At 40.4% G+C, this 17,154-nt stretch overlaps 1 protein-coding gene across 1 annotated transcript in view; it reads right to left on the reverse strand.

Moving 5' to 3' along the window:
* Positions 1-865: 865 nt before the first annotated feature.
* Positions 866-17,154, reverse strand: part of EBF2 (EBF transcription factor 2) — a 204,677-nt gene continuing 188,388 nt past the window's right edge. Inside the window, exons 15-16 of the mRNA XM_004046802.5 lie at positions 9,786-9,953; positions 866-3,777 (exon numbers count right to left, since the gene is read on the reverse strand). Of these exons, the coding sequence (XP_004046850.1) occupies positions 3,746-3,777; positions 9,786-9,953 (200 nt within the window). The 3' untranslated portion in view covers positions 866-3,745. The remainder of the gene's footprint in view (positions 3,778-9,785; positions 9,954-17,154) is intronic.

Consider the following 17,154-nt stretch of genomic DNA (forward strand, 5'->3'; position numbering starts at 1 on the left):
ACACAGTGACGGCTTCAGTGTTCGGAAGCAGAATTGCATCCACTTATGTGAGGAGGGCAATGCATGTGGTTTGAAGATATCTGTACCCTCCTAGAGAGAAACGAAATAATCCAATTTTAAGTACACTTGTGAATACTCTGGTTGAAAAATCACACGTAGGATCCGGTTCTCCTAAGTATGCTTTGTGAATTTCCCTTTGCATGTCTTTATGTTATCCTTCCCATCTGGAGTGCTCGCTACTAACCTCCTCTACTGCAAAATTCCTGCTGCTCTTTGGAGCCCTGGTCCAGCCCTGCCTCCCTCGAAGGAACCCTCTCTGACAGCTCCAATCCTCTGTCTGGGTGTCTTCTCCGAGCTTCTGCACCCTCTCTATCTTCCTGAGTGAGCTATCGTCTGTGTATTATTTTCTTCCATGAGTACACATCTCACTCCTTTCCTATGATTTAAGGAGAGACATCAAGTCTTTGTGTTCTAGCCTGCGATTCTTCACCCAGTGTCTGACGGCTCAAGATGTAACATTTGCTCAACAAGCAATTTCAAATCAGGGGAGACTGCCCACCTACCTCAGGAATACTGTATAGCCAAAATCCAACAGAGCAAACAGGATTCTTTCAGTTTTGAGGGTTTTTTTTATGAATGAATTTGAACAGATGGATATATAGATAAATATGTACAGAAAAATGAACAAAAGTCTTGCTCTCCTTTAAGGGAGTAACTTAGTACACATTCCATGTAAACAAAATCTATAGTAAGATTTCCTCAAATAGAACTCAGGGACCAGCAGTTATGAGAAAATTGCCAACATTAAGAACAAATTCCAAACTACCACTCCAAAAAAATAAAATAAAAAGCAAAGGTCCACTCATTCTTACAGTACAAAAATTTTATTTTTTTGTTAGGATAATTTAAAGTTTAAAACTGAAGTAGACATATTCATTTTACAAACAAGATATTCTTTAAGTAAGACCATTAAAAACAGTAAACAAAAAAGCTGTCTTTACAAAAAGCTCTGTGCATAGCAACTTTATACTGTATATAACTGACAAAGCAAAACAATAAAATGAAACTATACAGTGTGAAAATGAAACCTTACTGTACAAAAGGTAGAGAAGTTAATGGTTTTTAAACCATGCATATTGAAATGTGCAAAGAAAAACTGAGAAGAATTACAACGCTATAACAAAGATAAATAATGAAGTAAATTGTCCCTTTAAATGAAAAAAATCTTACACAGCTCCTCTTACAAACATAGGATAGAGTTTGTAGTTACCAATAGAAATACTCGTATTCCAAGTGGCACAAAAATAACTTGGGACTGGAATGATTGAATAGCAATGACTAACGAGGACAGGGTAGCTTTGTTTTTAATTTATTAGTACACTAAAAATAATCCTTACACACATTTGTACAATTAAATAGCTCTGTTGCTGCCAGGGTTCTAGCTGAATGGTCAAGATGTCTGGTATTTAGTTACACGCATTTTTCGGTGTAAAGCTACCAACAAATTCTACAATCATTTTGAAGACAGTACTGCACTCATCTTCATGCAAAAGGAAAATTCACAGGTTCTAAAAGCAATGCTACTTAAAAAAAACAAAATTTCCTTATGTTGGATTGGCTCAAATCCAGGGCTAAACATGCTTAATTTTGCTCTGCCTTCACTTTTGGAAGGTAACATTCATATTCCACACATTCTTCCCCTTCCATCAATCAGGTTTCTCACTGAGGGACTTTTTCTCTTATGTTTCCGTGTATTTTGGCGCTTTAAGCCCTGACTATGAGGGACTGTCAGCAGTAGTTATAAGCATGCCAGGTTTCTACAACCTTGGATTCTCATGTGCATAGAAATAATATAAGTCATACTGGGTAATTCCAGAATGGGTTAAAGGCAAATAAGACAGTTGGGGCTGGATAGATGTGGGCCTGCATCAATGGGTCAAAGAGAAGGTATGCAGAATTAATGAAATCATCTAAAATTGGCTCAGATGCACTCATGATGTTTTTCCATGAGTGCTGCATCTATTTCTAATGCTGAGATCCCAACCAAGAACCCCAAACTAAGTCTGTGTATAGACTCTACTGTGGTGCTCATGAGTCAATAAGGAGAACCCCAACGTGGAAACAAGTGACATCTTTATTGGCAATCCCAATATGCCTGGATATGTCTCTAGGATTACATAAGCTTTCAAGAATCAACCACTGTTAGCAGCTAAGGCAAGGTTCTTCCCCTCTAAGAGCTAGTCACAAAATGATGAAGAGCCCATCAAAGGGCTGGGTAACTGTGCTGCATAGAACGCAGATGCCCCTAATCTCTGGATCTCCCAAGAATCTGGTCTTGCCTTTCTTTGAACAGCAGAAGAGGGGATTAGGGCTTTTAATATCCCTCTCCCACATTCCATCTCATTCTTGACTAGAAACTGTCGAGTGGCATAGCTATGTTTTTCAAGAGAGTTTAATGCCATAAAAGGGGAAATCGACAGGGAGAGGAAAGGACTTGGATGTTCTAAGACTGACTCTAAAGAGTCCATCAAACAGTTATCTTCTCCAAACCATGTTGCTGAAGTTCTATGGGGCTGTGTACCTCTGTACTGAACCAGGCACCCAAAGCGGAGGGAGTGGTGGGGTTCTGGTGAGGAAGAATTCCCAAGGGATCCCTTGGTTAAGAAAGTCTGTGGTTTTGGCTCTGCTAGAAGGTGAGGTGCTTCTTTCCTTGGGGTGCTGAAAGCCTGAGACAGACTCAAACATGGGAATTATCTGGACTGCTCAGGGGAGAACGTTGAAAGCTAATAATAGGAATTTTTAAAAGTATTCACAAGAGTGTGGACTATTTAGAAATCAGACGGAGCTGGGAATGAATTGATGGGTTGGAGTATTTGTGCATGTGCTAGAGTGTCTGTTTCTGCATTAGGGTGTTCTGTGGGAATCTACATGTTCTTGCCCTTGGGTCAATAAAGTGATGGAAAAGGAGGGGGTGCAGGACAGGGGATAAGAATCTAGTAAGTAACTGCAGTAATAATCACACACCTTTAAAACTTGTTACTACATGTTTGCATCATTTTCATTTTACATCAGGAAGAGAAATCCCTCTCTCTTCCCAAAAAAGGTCTTAATTTCTACCTCTACTTACAATAAGTTACACATTTATTTATTTAAATAATTGTAAAACATTTTAAAATTTTTCCCTTTTTTTGTTCATTTTTTAAAGAGATTAAGCTATAAGCAAACACACATACAACATTTCATCATTCAATTCAGGTTGCGTTTTAAGAAAGTCTTCCATGCTGGTACCCTGTTTTGTTCAATTTTTTTCTGCATAAACTAAATTGGTATCTGAAAGGCTTCATAGAAAATAGAAACTTTCAACTTTTTTTTCCTACAAAGAAAAACAAATAGTATCCAAAATATTAAGCATTAATTGTTTGCCAATTTTTTCTTAAATATTTTACAAACATAGGAAGGTGGTTTTCATAATGTTCATAACAAAGAATTGCATTTCTGCTCTTAGCACTGACTATGTCAATGACATCTTTTGTCCTTGTCCCAAGAGGGTCAGTTTGTGTAGCCACCATCAGAGCTATAGGAGGATGTGGGACCAAGTAAGATGCCGGCTCCTTGCAGACCCAAGGGTGTCCATCATCATGTTCATGTGGGGGCACCACTACGCCCCCAAAAGAGCTCCTAGTGCTTTCTTCATTATTGGTCCATCAGAGTAAGTAGTTTTGTGCTATAAGAAAGCAGTTCTTCTTTACATCGGGGGTACAACAAGTCCGGTCATGGCTGCAAGGAAAGAGTGGCACAGGAATGAGACTTGGGGACTTTTTATGTTCAAGGCTATGACACAGAATGAGGGGCAGGGGATGGGAATGATAGAGTCTGATGCTATTCAAGGAGATGGTGCCCTCAGCTGATATGAGGACCTGTTCTCCAGGTTTGGTCTAGCAGACAGCCCATTAAAGGCACTGAAGCCTTATGGAATCACTGAAGTACAAGGAAACCTTGATGAAGTTTTGCCTGGGAGGCCAGGAGTTATGTTTTGTTTTGTTTTATATTAATGGGTTGTATAAATGAGACAACAGATGTAAACATGTAAACTAAACTGTAAAATATGCATTTTTTTTATTCAACTAAGATAATTTCCAGATTATACTGCTCCAAATCACTTAGTTGGAACAGGAAAGGAAATTCCAGGTGCTGAGCCTGTTGATTTACCAGGGCATCGTTGATAACAAATCAAGCTTTTTATCTATCCTTCACTTCTTTGGTGAGTGCATTTTTTTGTTAATTAGCTCATCTTCCTTTGGTGCTCACTGTTCATGTCTGATGCTCATTGCAAATGAACACTGATCACTGGAATAGAAGACTTCATTTAGTTCCTCAATTCCCACTCTTCTTTTTTGAGGTGGAATCTTGTTCTGTCACCCAGGCTGGAGTGCAGTGGGGCCATCTCAGCTCACTGCAACCTCCCAGGTTCAAGTGATTCTCCTGCCTCAGCCTCCGCCTCCTGAGTAGCTGGGACTACAGGTGCATGCCACCACGCCTGGTGAATTTTTGTATTGAATGGGGTTTCGCCATGTTGGCCAGGCTGGTCTTGAACTCCTGGCCTCAGGTGATCCACCCACCTCAGCCTCCCAAAATGTTGGGATTACAGGCATGAGCCACTGTACTCAGCCTCCAATTCCTACTCTTCATCACCCTATATAAATGGAGTAATCTAATTCTTTCTCCCTTCATCGGGTCAAGAGGATTCGGACAATGCCTGTCTGGGCGGAATCACTTCCCAGGGTTTCCCTAGATGTGGCAAATAAAGCAGCACCAGCACAACGTGGAAAAATCCCACAGCAAAATGTATTCCTCCCACAGCAAAATGTATTCCTCCGGCCTTGGCTTTCAGAGGATAAGCCCATGGGATTTTCACATTCTTAGAAAATGGCAGAATAGTTTCCATGCATCAGAACCTTTAAAATCATATCTAGAATTTGATCCTTTGCATTTTACTATCTACAATGCATCTAAGGAATTATTCAATATAATAGAAGCATTTTGCTGAGTGTTGCTTACTAAGCTTCTAAGCAAATGGCTGAAATTCTCTCTGCTTTTCTCAACCCTTCCATCTCTCTCTCCTCTCTTACTCTCCCTGCCCCTTTTTTCCACATCAGCTAGTCCTCTCGGGTAAAATTGTCAGCCGTCTATTTCCCTGCCCATATAGCCTTTATTGAATGTTTGTGAGATCTGGATTAAGGTCTTACACAGCTAGCAAAGCCTTAATTATTTTTGCCTGTATTACTATATATTGAATCAATGTAACTTTTCAATAAAGGCGGTTCAATTCTGGACACTCCCTGATGACTTAGAGATATAGCAACCCTAGTAATTATCCCAGAGTGTAGGAGGTTTTTTTATTTTATTTTATATTTTTTTTCCTGGAGAGAGCTGGAAAATGAATCAGACACATAGTGTGTAATATTATCTTATCTCGACAATCTATAGTCATCAACTGGAAGCAGCTGATAAATGAGGTAGAAGGTGGAACCATGCTGTATGTGGAGCTCTCTGGCAGTGGAATTCTGACTCACAAACTCCTGGCTGGGCACGGTGGCTAACGCCTGTAATCCCAGCTGTTTAGGAGGCTGAGGTGGGAGGATCACTTGAACCCAGGAGTTCAAGACCAGCCTGAGCAACATGATGAAAACCCATCTCTACAAAAAATACAAAACAGCCCAGCATGGTGGTACATGCCTATAGTCTTAGCTACTCAGGAGGCTGAGGTAAGAGAATCTCTTATTGAGCCCAGGAGGTCAAGGCTGCAGTGAGCCATGATTGTACCACTATACTACAACCTGTGTGACAGAGTGAGACCCTGTCTCAAAAAGAAAAATCCTCAGCCCCTTCCTTTTTCTGGGTGCTCAGAGAGATACCAAAGGGGCTCATGTAACAGCAGAGGTGCTCAAAGATCAAGATCCCCTGAATGACAGAGAAGAACAGATTTGAGATATATCCCTTCCTCCTAGTCCTACATCCAGACTGGGTAGGCCTGATCTCTGCTAGGTGGAAACTCTGACTTTGCTTGTAGAAACCATAAGCAACAGACAGAAAGTAATAATCTCCCTTTGAACCAGGTGGAAAGTAGGTATGGGGGTATAGGGTAAAGAGAATAATTTCACTCTCATTGTCCCTGGAGACACAGTGGGCTGCCAGAGCACAAGCTCTGGAATCCGCATGTCTGGGTTCAAGTCATCAGACTTTTCCTGTGTGGCCTTGGGTAAACTGCTTAACTAAGAATGGTGATAATGGCATGACTTGGAGATAATTCTCTTAAGGCACTCAGTTCGGCACCTTGCCTGTAGTGCTCAGGATAGTTAGCAAGCCTCAAAGAGTGTGGGCAGCATATGCCTTTGCAGACAATGAAGTCTAGAGAAGGGCCCCTCCCCAGCCTGCGATCACCCAGGCACTCAGCCCACATTGTCACCCTCCCACTGTGTATCTCTAAAAAGATGGAGCTCCCTGTCCAGCTGGCGTCTGAGATCCCAGGATTTTTTGTTTGTTTTGTTCAGTGACTGTGCATTAAATGTCAGCTTGGTTTCCTCTCTCTCTGTACTCAAGGGAACTTCACAATGTTGAACACTGAGCTTCCATGCACCTGGTCTAAAACGAGGAAGAGCATAAGGTAAGGTCACTGAGGGCATCCTTTGTCAACCCTCGCCTCCTCCCAGCCAGGCTGTAGGAAATATCTGTTACCTTGCCTAGTTCTTCACACAAATTAGTTAACAACCACCTTTGGGGATAGCTGTCGATTTTCTATTTAACAGACTAGGAAACTGAGGCTCTGAGATAATGGCATGCACAGATTGACAAGGCCCGTAAAGAGCTGAACTAGAACTCAGCACAGGACTGGTGACATCATGGCCGGCGCTCTTCCAGTGGCTAATACTCTTTAAGGATTTCTCCACACGTCATTTGATATTTTCATAGATTTTTTGCAATTTCTTTTTAGGCTACTGCCCTAAATCGACAGGTGGTTCTATTATTTTTTTCCTCCCCGACCTACTCCAAACATTTTATCTTTTAAAGAGACTACATATGGGGTACAGTGGATACTGCTAAGGTAACTCGTGCGCCGAAATCTCAAATCACCACTAGAGAACTTGTCCATGTAATCAAAAACCACCTGTGCCCCTAAAATTAATGAAATTTTCTTTTAAAAAAACTTTTATCTTTTAGACATGAGGTCTTGCTATGTTGCATAGGCTAGGCTCAAGTGATCCTCCTGCCTCAGCCTCCCAAGTATCTGGGACTATAGGTGTGTGCCACCACGCCTGGCCCCTTCTTCTTTTAAAGGTTCAAATCACCAGAGGAATGTGGAGGGAACTGAAGGATTCAAATGAGGTTTGGGACCTTACAGTGACTCTAGAAATGAAGCTAGAGCCTAGAGCCTGTGCCTACATGCAACTCACCAAGTCATTGCTCCTATAAACCTATCAGGAATGTGCCGCTCAGCCCGAGCATCCTGAGGGGTGGTGATCAGAAGTTTGTGTGGCTGGGGACCCTGGAGAGGGTCTTGTGTTTCTGCTGCAGCTGCCCTCACAGGGAACCTTACTAAGACCAAGCAAGGTTTCCTTCCAGCTCTTTGGGCTGACTCAAACCTGACTTCAGTAACAGCACGGGAGTCTTGGGCATGCAGCAGGAGGTGGGGTGGGGATGACAGGCCCTGGGAGTCTGTAAGAAACTTGTCCTGGCCACATTGTAGGCTCAGAGCTGGGTAAAACAGAGAAGATCTGAGACAACCAGCTCCACTTTCCCGTGAGAGAGGAGGTAGGGAAGGGGTGATCAGTGGAAGTCAAGTATCCTTTTTTCCTTTAAGTGACATATGTGCTAAGTGGCCAGGAATGAGGAAAGGGCCGCATCCATCCTGTATCCTGTCTGCCTCCCGTCCAATGCAGAGGAAAGCCTGCACCCCTCCTTGGTCTGTCTCAATCTGCATTTTGCCAGTAAGACTTGCTGGGCCTCCACTCGGGTTAAGGTCGATGAATAAAACCAGAGAACTTAAAAAGAGGAAACATCAACACTGAAGAGGTCATGGGGAAGAGGAAGGAAAGTACGGTGAATATTCAGCAATCGTTTTCATTTCCCTGTCTCATGGAAAAAGCTCTGGGCACATTCCCTAAGGATGGGATGGAAACCACTGGTCTTTGGGAAACCACTAGTCTTTGAAGAAAGATGGGGCAGGTGGAGACACTTAGATACAGGCTCAGCCTATTTCTCTAGGAATTAGACATCTGGGTGAAAATCCCTGCCAAAAAATCCATGAAGTTTCCAGATGTTTCCAACTACCCATACATTGGGTGGTATATAGACCCCGCTGCTTTCTCTAGTTAGAAGTAAAATAACTTTCAACAATGTTTCTGAGTACTGGGTTTTCCACTCTGGTTTTGACAGTTTCTCTGTAGAGTCACTTGACTTCCAGAAGACACCATCATCTCCAGTGTTGGGATGGCTCAGGAACCTAACGTACCTCCCAGAGCTCTGCTCAGCCACAAGAGGAGACTGACCTCTCACAGGTGTCCCAAAAGAATTAAGAACCCACACTCTGTCATCAAACCACCAGGCAGATGCCATCCCCAGGACAATGCAGCCCATCCAAGGTTCCCCATCAAGCACTGCTGACCTTACAGCCTTTGATCCATGAGGGTTAATGAAACCTCTTCCCTTTTTAGTTTTACCCAACCCTGCTTGTTGTAAATATTTTCTTGTCAAGAACATGAGAGGAGCAGCCTAAAAATAATGTGGGTTGCCAGTGAGCCCCAGTCCTCAGCAGTTTTGCTCTTTTGCTGTCGGTTGCCCTCCATCCACAATGAGATGATTTTTCATATACTCATCACATTTGTGTTATGTCATGCCATATTATATTTTAGAACATTGCTCAAAAATGGGTTTGATGGATAACTTTTGTTCTTAGAACTTTTGTTCTTTTCTATTCTCCACAACCCCCTAATCAGGCACCTGCTATCAATTTGACTTGCATGTAACCAGAATTCTCAGAACTTGTTGGTTGCTCCTGCTGGCTCCTGTCCATGTGTGCCAAGAGGACATGATGGCAAGCAGATTAGGTAAGCAGAAAGCACCATGTGGTATCCCGTGGGGTGACTGGGCATTTTCTGAGAGATAGCAGAATGGCCTTGTGGATAGCATAGGGCTGGGAAGTCCAGACACTCCTCAATTGTATTAACCATGGTTAATTCCATTACCTGCAGAGTTTGCTGATGTCTGTTTTCCCTGATCTTACTTTTTAAAAAAATTTGATTAAAAAAAATTTGATTATTTTTTGAGATGGAGTTTTGCTCTTGTTGCCCAGGCTGGAGTGCAATGGCATGATCTCAGCTCACTGCAACCTCTGCCTCCCAGGTTCAAGCGATTCTTCTGCCTCAGCCTCTCAAGTAGCTAGGATTACAGGAACCCACAAACACACCCAGATAATTTTTGTATTTTAAGTAGACACAGGGTTTTACCATGTTGGCCAGGTTGGTCTCAAACTCCTGACCTCCAAGTGATCCACCTGCCTTGGCCTCCCGAAGTGCTGGGATTACAGGCATGAGCCACCATGCCTGGCCCCATCTTGCTTTTAGATGGAGCACTTGCCTAGCTGTAGAAGCCATTCATGTCCCATGATAAGAACAGCAAAGCATCTCTTTGCAGGTAAATGGCTGGAGCTATACAATGATGTGCTGTTTGCTCTTACTTTGCCAACCCTATGGTACATTGTGTATCCCCAAAATAGAACCCTTGCTTACCTCTGAATCCATTTCCATTGCCGCTGGAGCAGGCAGGTGAAGGGGAGCCTTGGGGCCTGATGACAGGGGCAAAGGCACTCTTCTGTTTGACAGCAGGAAAAACTGAAGAGGAAAATGGGAGGATGGAGGATGTGCTGGAAGACCCAACGGTGGGACTCGATGACATGACTGGAAAGCAAATGCACAATCCTCATTTAGAAATTAAGATCTTCCTTCAGCTCACACATTTGGCACACATTTATTGAGAAATTGTTAATTTCCATGCATTGTTCCAGATTGCAGGGATTAAAAAAAAAAAAGTTGAATGTGACAACATTCCCACCCTGTCCAGTGGTAGTAACAGACACATAAAACAACTAATATGGTAATGATGCTATTAGAGGAAGGTACCCAATGCCCAGGAGATGCAGACAGCAAAGGGCACTTGTGCTTGGGAGAGTCAGGAAAGCAGCTTCAGGAAGTGATGTTAGCACAGGTCTTCATTCACAAGCAGAAGCTTGGCAAGAGAGAAGACTGAGATCAAACATGCCTGAAAAATCATCAAATCTACCCAGCAATGGAAATCGCTTTCACACCCTACAAAAAAAGTCCTATTTGGGAGCTATGTGCCTCCCCCGTAACTCCTAAGGCTCCAGGGGTTTGGTCTGTAGGGTTAACATCTTCTCTGAGAGTGCCATCTCTATGGGCCACTTCCTCATTAAATGTAAAAGTTTATTAACATTCAGAAAATTGTTTCCCTCTCCCGTACTTTCAAGTGCTCTTGGGAAATATAGCTGCAAGTCGGCCTCCCCTGACATAATGTTTAGAAAAAAACACCAATATTAGTGATGTTAACATTAAAATGACTTAAGGGAAGACAAAAGCCAAGCGTGATAGTTTCCAAGAAAAAATAAAAGCAATTTACACAATGAAGTACCCCACCTCTTAATGTCAGTTACTCCACCAAGTTATATCATGCAAGATGATAATTTTATCTTCTATGTTCAACTTAAGTAAAGGAGTAAACTAGAGTACACAAGGGCAAAACTCTTAAATATAGCACCTTATAGTATAGTTTTAGGCACTTGTGTTAGCATAATTCCCAGAATTCTGAACTGTCCAAGTCACATGACTTGATAAAAGTATTGTTGGAGCCTAATGACCAAGCCCAGCAGTGCTATTTCTTGCTTTGTATTTTCAATGGACCACCTGTCCTTCAAAGTAAATTCAAAAGTGAGGACAAGGGTGACACTTATGACTGACCAACCAAGTACAAGGTGAACTGAAGGTCAAATGTTCTGATGTCCATGGACAACTCCACCCTCATTTCCCCTCCTTCCCTATAAAAATATATTTTGCGCCACGTCCACCCAATTGCCTGTATAAAGCACTTATATAGCATACTTCCCATATGATGTCTTTTATAGCCAAACTAAACTAAAATCCAAAGACTTCAAAAGAAGAGCTTTCTCTAAAAACATCTTAAAGTAGTCTTGATTTAAGGAGCTATGCGTCTGAGTACTTCTGTCTTTCCTCATATATGGATAAAAAGAAAAAAATTGGAAAGGAGAACAAAGTTCTGGAAGAATCTCATGTAATACTTGACTATGTAAATGAATAAAAACACTGTTGGGCTAATTCACATAATAAGGACACAGGGTTAAGCATGAGGAGTGGGTCTTATTCATGGTTCTGAGCAAAATCTCTTCTAGCCTTGGGTTTGGCATTAGTGAAATAAATAGAAAAACAAAAGACAAAAAAAAAAATCCAAAAGCAAAAAATCCCCAACTTTTCATTTTCTCTACGGTACAGAATTAGAAGCCAAAGAAAAGCTGGGACTTAGGAGGCCCTGATTCTACCATGGTCCCCCAAATGGCGCCTTGGTTTCCGTGTCTACAACAGCAGAACCTCCTCTCAGACATCATCATTGAAGAGGTTTTTACAACGTGAATTAGGCATTCACACACACTCCATTCCATTTATATTCAGCAAATGACTCACTAGTACAGATAGTTATTTTCTAATAACAGATTTCAACGGAAAGTAGGGCCCATTAGTTCAAAAATGGTTCCCTTGCAGTGGGAGAGGAAACACCTCAAGCTTTACTAAGTGACGTGAAGGAATTGTTGCAGAGTTGAGCAAGTACATGCCCGTTTTAAATATTTCTTACAACAATTTTGTAAAAATGCCAAAATGCATTCAATTGAATTTAAAATTTGATGCAACTATAATAAAAATACTAAAAGGAATTTTAATTTGTGCATTTCGGCAAACACAATTACTATGTTTATCTGTTTCATAAAACAACACCGTAAGAGACAGAAAGTTTTGTTTAAAAACTTTTTTTAAGTAGTAAGGAGGCACTTATCTTCATCAGTGAAATCAGCATTGTGCTAGCACAGAAATAGGCAGACAAACCTTTAGAGCAAAATAGAGGAGTTCAGAAACAGACCTGGGTATAGATGGGAATTGGTACTTAATAAAGGTGACATTTCATATTAGTAGGAAAATAAATGCATGGAAAAATACACTAACCATTTGAAGACTAAGTTTAGAGTACTTTCTCCTGCTAAACACCAAAATAAATCTAAGTAGATTAAAGAGTTATTTTTAAAAGCAAAATTGTAAAAGTGCTAGTAGAGCTGTTAGGATGGTTAGAAGTTCACAAGATAGATTTGCCGCATAATGAAAAACTGCAACAAACACAAAAAGGCAAATGACAGATTAAGAAAAATATTTGTAATACTTATTTAGATATGTTCATATCCTCAATAGCTCATAAGTTAATTGGAAAAAGAAAAACGCCCCAAGAGAAAAATAAGCAAAGGACACAAAAAAAATCGGAATAAAAATGACCAAGAGAGATCCATATAGAAACACTCAAACTGATTCGTAATAAAATGCTAATTAGAAAGGTAAAAAGATCTTATTTTCCACTCACTAAATAGAAAAAGAAAAAATTAACAGGGTGGGGAAACATATAATATTCTTTCTTTTCTAAGGGAAGAATTAACCTCTCTGGAGGGTCTTTGGCAATATATATAAAAGTATTTTAAAATGTGTACATCCTTTGACCCACTAATTTAATCTCTAGAAATTAATTCCAAGGAGGTAGTCACGACTGTGCCAAAAATAATAGGTTCAAGGGCATTTTTATAATAATGAAAAATCGGAAAATAACTTCAGTGTCCCACAGTAGGGTACATTATATTTAGCCTATACAATAGAAGGCTATGCCAATATTAAAACTAATGTTGTAGAATATTTAATCACATGGAAATATGCACCTCTTCAGATGAAAAAAAACAGATTACATAACACATACTAAGCCCCCTTTAATTTTTAAAAATACAAATAGCAAAAGTCTAGAAGGATGTGATATACGCCCAAAATTTTAGCAATGGTATCTCTGGCTGATGGGATTATGAATACCCTTAAATGTATTGCTTTCACTTGTCCGTATCTTCAAAGTTTTCTACAACAAACTTGTATTACTTTTAACACATGGTAGGAGAAACCAGTAAAGGCTATTACATTTTAAAAATGGAAAATCTCGATTTCTTTGGGAAGAAATAAATAATACAATCCTTAGCAATAGACATAATAGCATTTAAAAATAATTTTAACTTTCCTCTTTCATTTAAGGCTGTACTACCTATAAACAAAGTTGTCTGTTACTCTAATACCAACCCCCACCTCCAAAAAAAAAAAAAGCAGGAGATGAATAAATCCTCACATTCCTGGGAAACACTTGATGATTGTAGTCAACTTTTGAAAGCAAACACCACTCCTCATATCTCTGTTCCCCATTCTTATGACCTGGGTCTGCATCACTGAAGGATTTTATGCAGCCCAGCTTCATATCTGTGACTTTGGTAATTTTACTGCTTTCCTTCCACCCTCTCTTTCATTGATCTTATGGCAGAATCTCATTAGTTGTGCATCAGAGCAGACACTGCAATTTTCAAAATGTATCTATCCATGACTGAAAGGCTATCCTTTAAAAATTAACAATGGTTACCTCTGCATAGACACAAAGTGTGCCATTTTTCTTTCCTCCTTTTTACCTATACGTGCTTTTCAAGTTGTCTGTAATGAGAATACTACTATTTTAATAGGCTTTTTTTTTTTCTTTTCTGAAGAAGAAGAAATATATCAGAATTCAAAGAGGTTGTTCTTATGGTGGGAGTATGCTTTCTTTTAAAAATTATTTTTATACGTTCTACATTTTCTGTAATAATCATTTCATATTTTACAATAGAGAATGTCTTAGTATTTATTTTTGAAACTATAAAACAATTGAACCCCTGAGCATGGTCTAAGGCTCTGAACATAATGTAGGAATCTATGAGGACAAGTTGGCTTCCTGTCTGTATGGATTCTGTCCCAAACTCTGCATAGGCTTGGTGGCTATTCTGCTCTGGAAGAAGTGGTCCCTATGGGTGTTACAGGCTTGTTAAATAGACAATCTTCTGGGACTGCAGAGAGAACCATTTTAGGAAAGTTGATTGCATGTACTTCCAATCGAGAATTTCTCTGGACATCTATCTCTCTATGGATAGAGGCCAAAGTAAAGAAAAGTACGTCTGGCCCAGAAATCTCTGTGAACATGGGGAGTTAAGGAAAAACCACTTTTCTTTGTAGGAGGATTGATTGGCTTGCATAGTCTCAGCTGGAACTCACCGGGCACATATCCTCCTTTGCATCAAGCCATTGCATTTTTTGGAGCTAAGGGGTCTGTCAGCATTTCATTATAACCCCCCTATTGTCAGGGGTTTAGAATTCAGCCATAAAAACTTGCACTGAGCTGGAACTTGGCACACTGCTACTGCCAGGAAGTGAAGTTTGTATGTAAAATTGAAAAAACATCTGTTTGGCCATTTTTGAAGTAGTGCGAGAGCAAAAACAGTAAAGATGCGGGTTTCTGATACTCTACGTTGGCTGTCATGCAAGTCAAACTTGACTAAGAAGCTTGGCTCTATTTCTTTCTTAGTGTCTCTGGCAAGTATTTGCTCCATGGCATGGTCCAGCCACATCAGATGCATTTTTAAAAAAATCATAGAATTGTGTTTTCAGACACAAGCAACTGAATTGACAAAATGTTTTCCCCCGGGCTTTTCTTTTTTTGTATTTCCCAGAGAAGTAAAGACTTGGCTGGCTAGAAATACAGGTCAGGTGCTATTGTAATGAACTCCACTGGGTATTCAGTATTTTTGGAGTAGGTGAATTTGATTGTAATGAATGCACTGTTTGGAATTTCATTCCTAGGCTGCAACTCGTTCAGACCCTCCCTCCAAAAGTGAAGGTGCAAACCACCACACCAGATTCAATAGGTACAGGGAGGAGGTTTTCTCCCGTCTCTCTTTCTCTCTCCCAGTTGGGCAGGTTGCCTTCCTCTTTTTCCTATTGTGTGTCTACCATCTCATTTTAATGGGTAATTTGAAGATTTGGGGTGTTATTAGTTTTCTTGTGGCAGTGGGTTTGGGTGATCATGAAAGAACAGTAGAAGGAAGTCGTCACTGGTGGGAGTGGGAAGGATTTCTGTCTACCAAATGAATTATTTAGGAAGAAATATTAAGCAATTCACACCTAACTGTGCATTTTCATTCATCTTTTTTTCCTCTCCTTTCTTCTCCATCCTCTTCACTACCACACTACATACTGTATTACAAAATTGATCATTTTTATGTGCAAAAACAACTATTATGATTCAACTTCATTCATACCTACATAGATTATGATTGAATGATATGAAATTGCCACTTTTGTAGATCAAAATGGTCAAATAGAGGGAATTTCCTATGGTTTAGCCTAATATTACACTATAAATACATTAAATATTTCTTAATAATTTAAAAACATGGTATTCTGAGTGTGATGATGTGTTCTAGTCCCTTTTTTACTATTTATTGGCTATGAACTCTTAAGTCATTTAATAACTCTTCATCTCTTACAACGGATAATGATAAAAATGATTGTATCCATGTCACAAGGTTGTTGTGAGGCTCTGACTGGACTCTAGATGTCAACATGCTTTGTAAGCTGTAAAGTGGAATGTAATTGTTAATTCGTCTTATTGTTGTCACTGTTATATCATTGTTTACACAATGGATCTCTTGCCACTGCATCATTTTTAGGGGTTGTTAAAGATGTGGTCTCTTTACCACACCAGACACCACCTCTAGGAGGAAGCATGGGAAAGACCTCTCCAACATCTCAGTAACAGAAATAGCCACCTTTCTTCTGAGCTACTTTAAAAAATAATGTGTGGACATAAAATCTTATAACAAATAGCGTTTCTCTCTTTGCTGTAGCCTCTTGTAAACTCAGAGCAAAGTAAATGACTCCCTTGAATAGACCAAATGATATTCATTGCCGGTCCTGGCATTTTCTAATTTCCTGAACCATATTTGTTTCTTTTAGCTCAGTTTCTTGTTAGACTCTGTTTTATATTTTCATACTATCTATTTGACTGCGATAATTCCCCCAAACACTTTTTGGAACAAGAATTTCCAAAAATTTGGGGGAATTTGTTTCTACCTACTACGGGGTAGAAACAAATCAAGCAATCATTTATTTCTCTAGACTGTTATCTAATTAACTTAGGCCACCTGACAAGACACAACATAGAACTCATGTCTTTGCAGTAAGAAGATTTTCATTGCACTAGAAGAACTGACCTCTACTACCCTTCGCTGCTTGGTGCTATGTCTTTATCTCACCGTGTAGTGTAGAGTGTATGCATTGAACTGATAATCCAGAAATAGCTCATAGGTGTGTCTCCCCAGGGAACCAAAAGTCCAAAGACTGTGAAAGGCAGCTTCTGTGACATGTCAATTCTGAAGCTATGGTGGACGTGGCTGCATGCTGCCCTTGACATGTCCTTGCTCTTGGCACAAGGGAACCACACTGGGTAAAAAGAGGGCAAGGTGCAGAGAATTGCAACAAGACCCAGCATTTCGAGAACACTCTACTCAATCACTTCAGCCTCTCCATGTCAGCTTGTCCCCTGGCCTAAAGTATTCCCTAGGTAGGTTTGAAAAATGCACTCTCTCAGGCTCCTGGGAGCATTGTGTAACTTCCCGGCATACCTCCCAAAGAAACCCAAATGGGGTTTTCACAACTTCCCAGAGCAGGGACTTTGCTGCTAGACCACAGATTAAGATGAAGAGGTTCTGTCTCAATATATCACATGATTGCACACAGTCAACTTCCACCTCTCTGGAGGTACTGAAAGGAGGGGAAAAACAGGTTGCAAAGTCAAAAAGCAGCATGGTGTGATATACAAAATAACTCAAAGTCATCAGGACTGTGCCTAAATTATTACCCTGCTCTATTCTAGCTATGTGATCTTGATTAAGTCAGAAAACTGCAGCAAAGCCAAACTTCC

This window comes from Gorilla gorilla, chromosome 7 (assembly GCF_029281585.2).
Source record: "Gorilla gorilla gorilla isolate KB3781 chromosome 7, NHGRI_mGorGor1-v2.1_pri, whole genome shotgun sequence".
Lineage (NCBI taxonomy): Eukaryota > Metazoa > Chordata > Mammalia > Primates > Hominidae > Gorilla > Gorilla gorilla.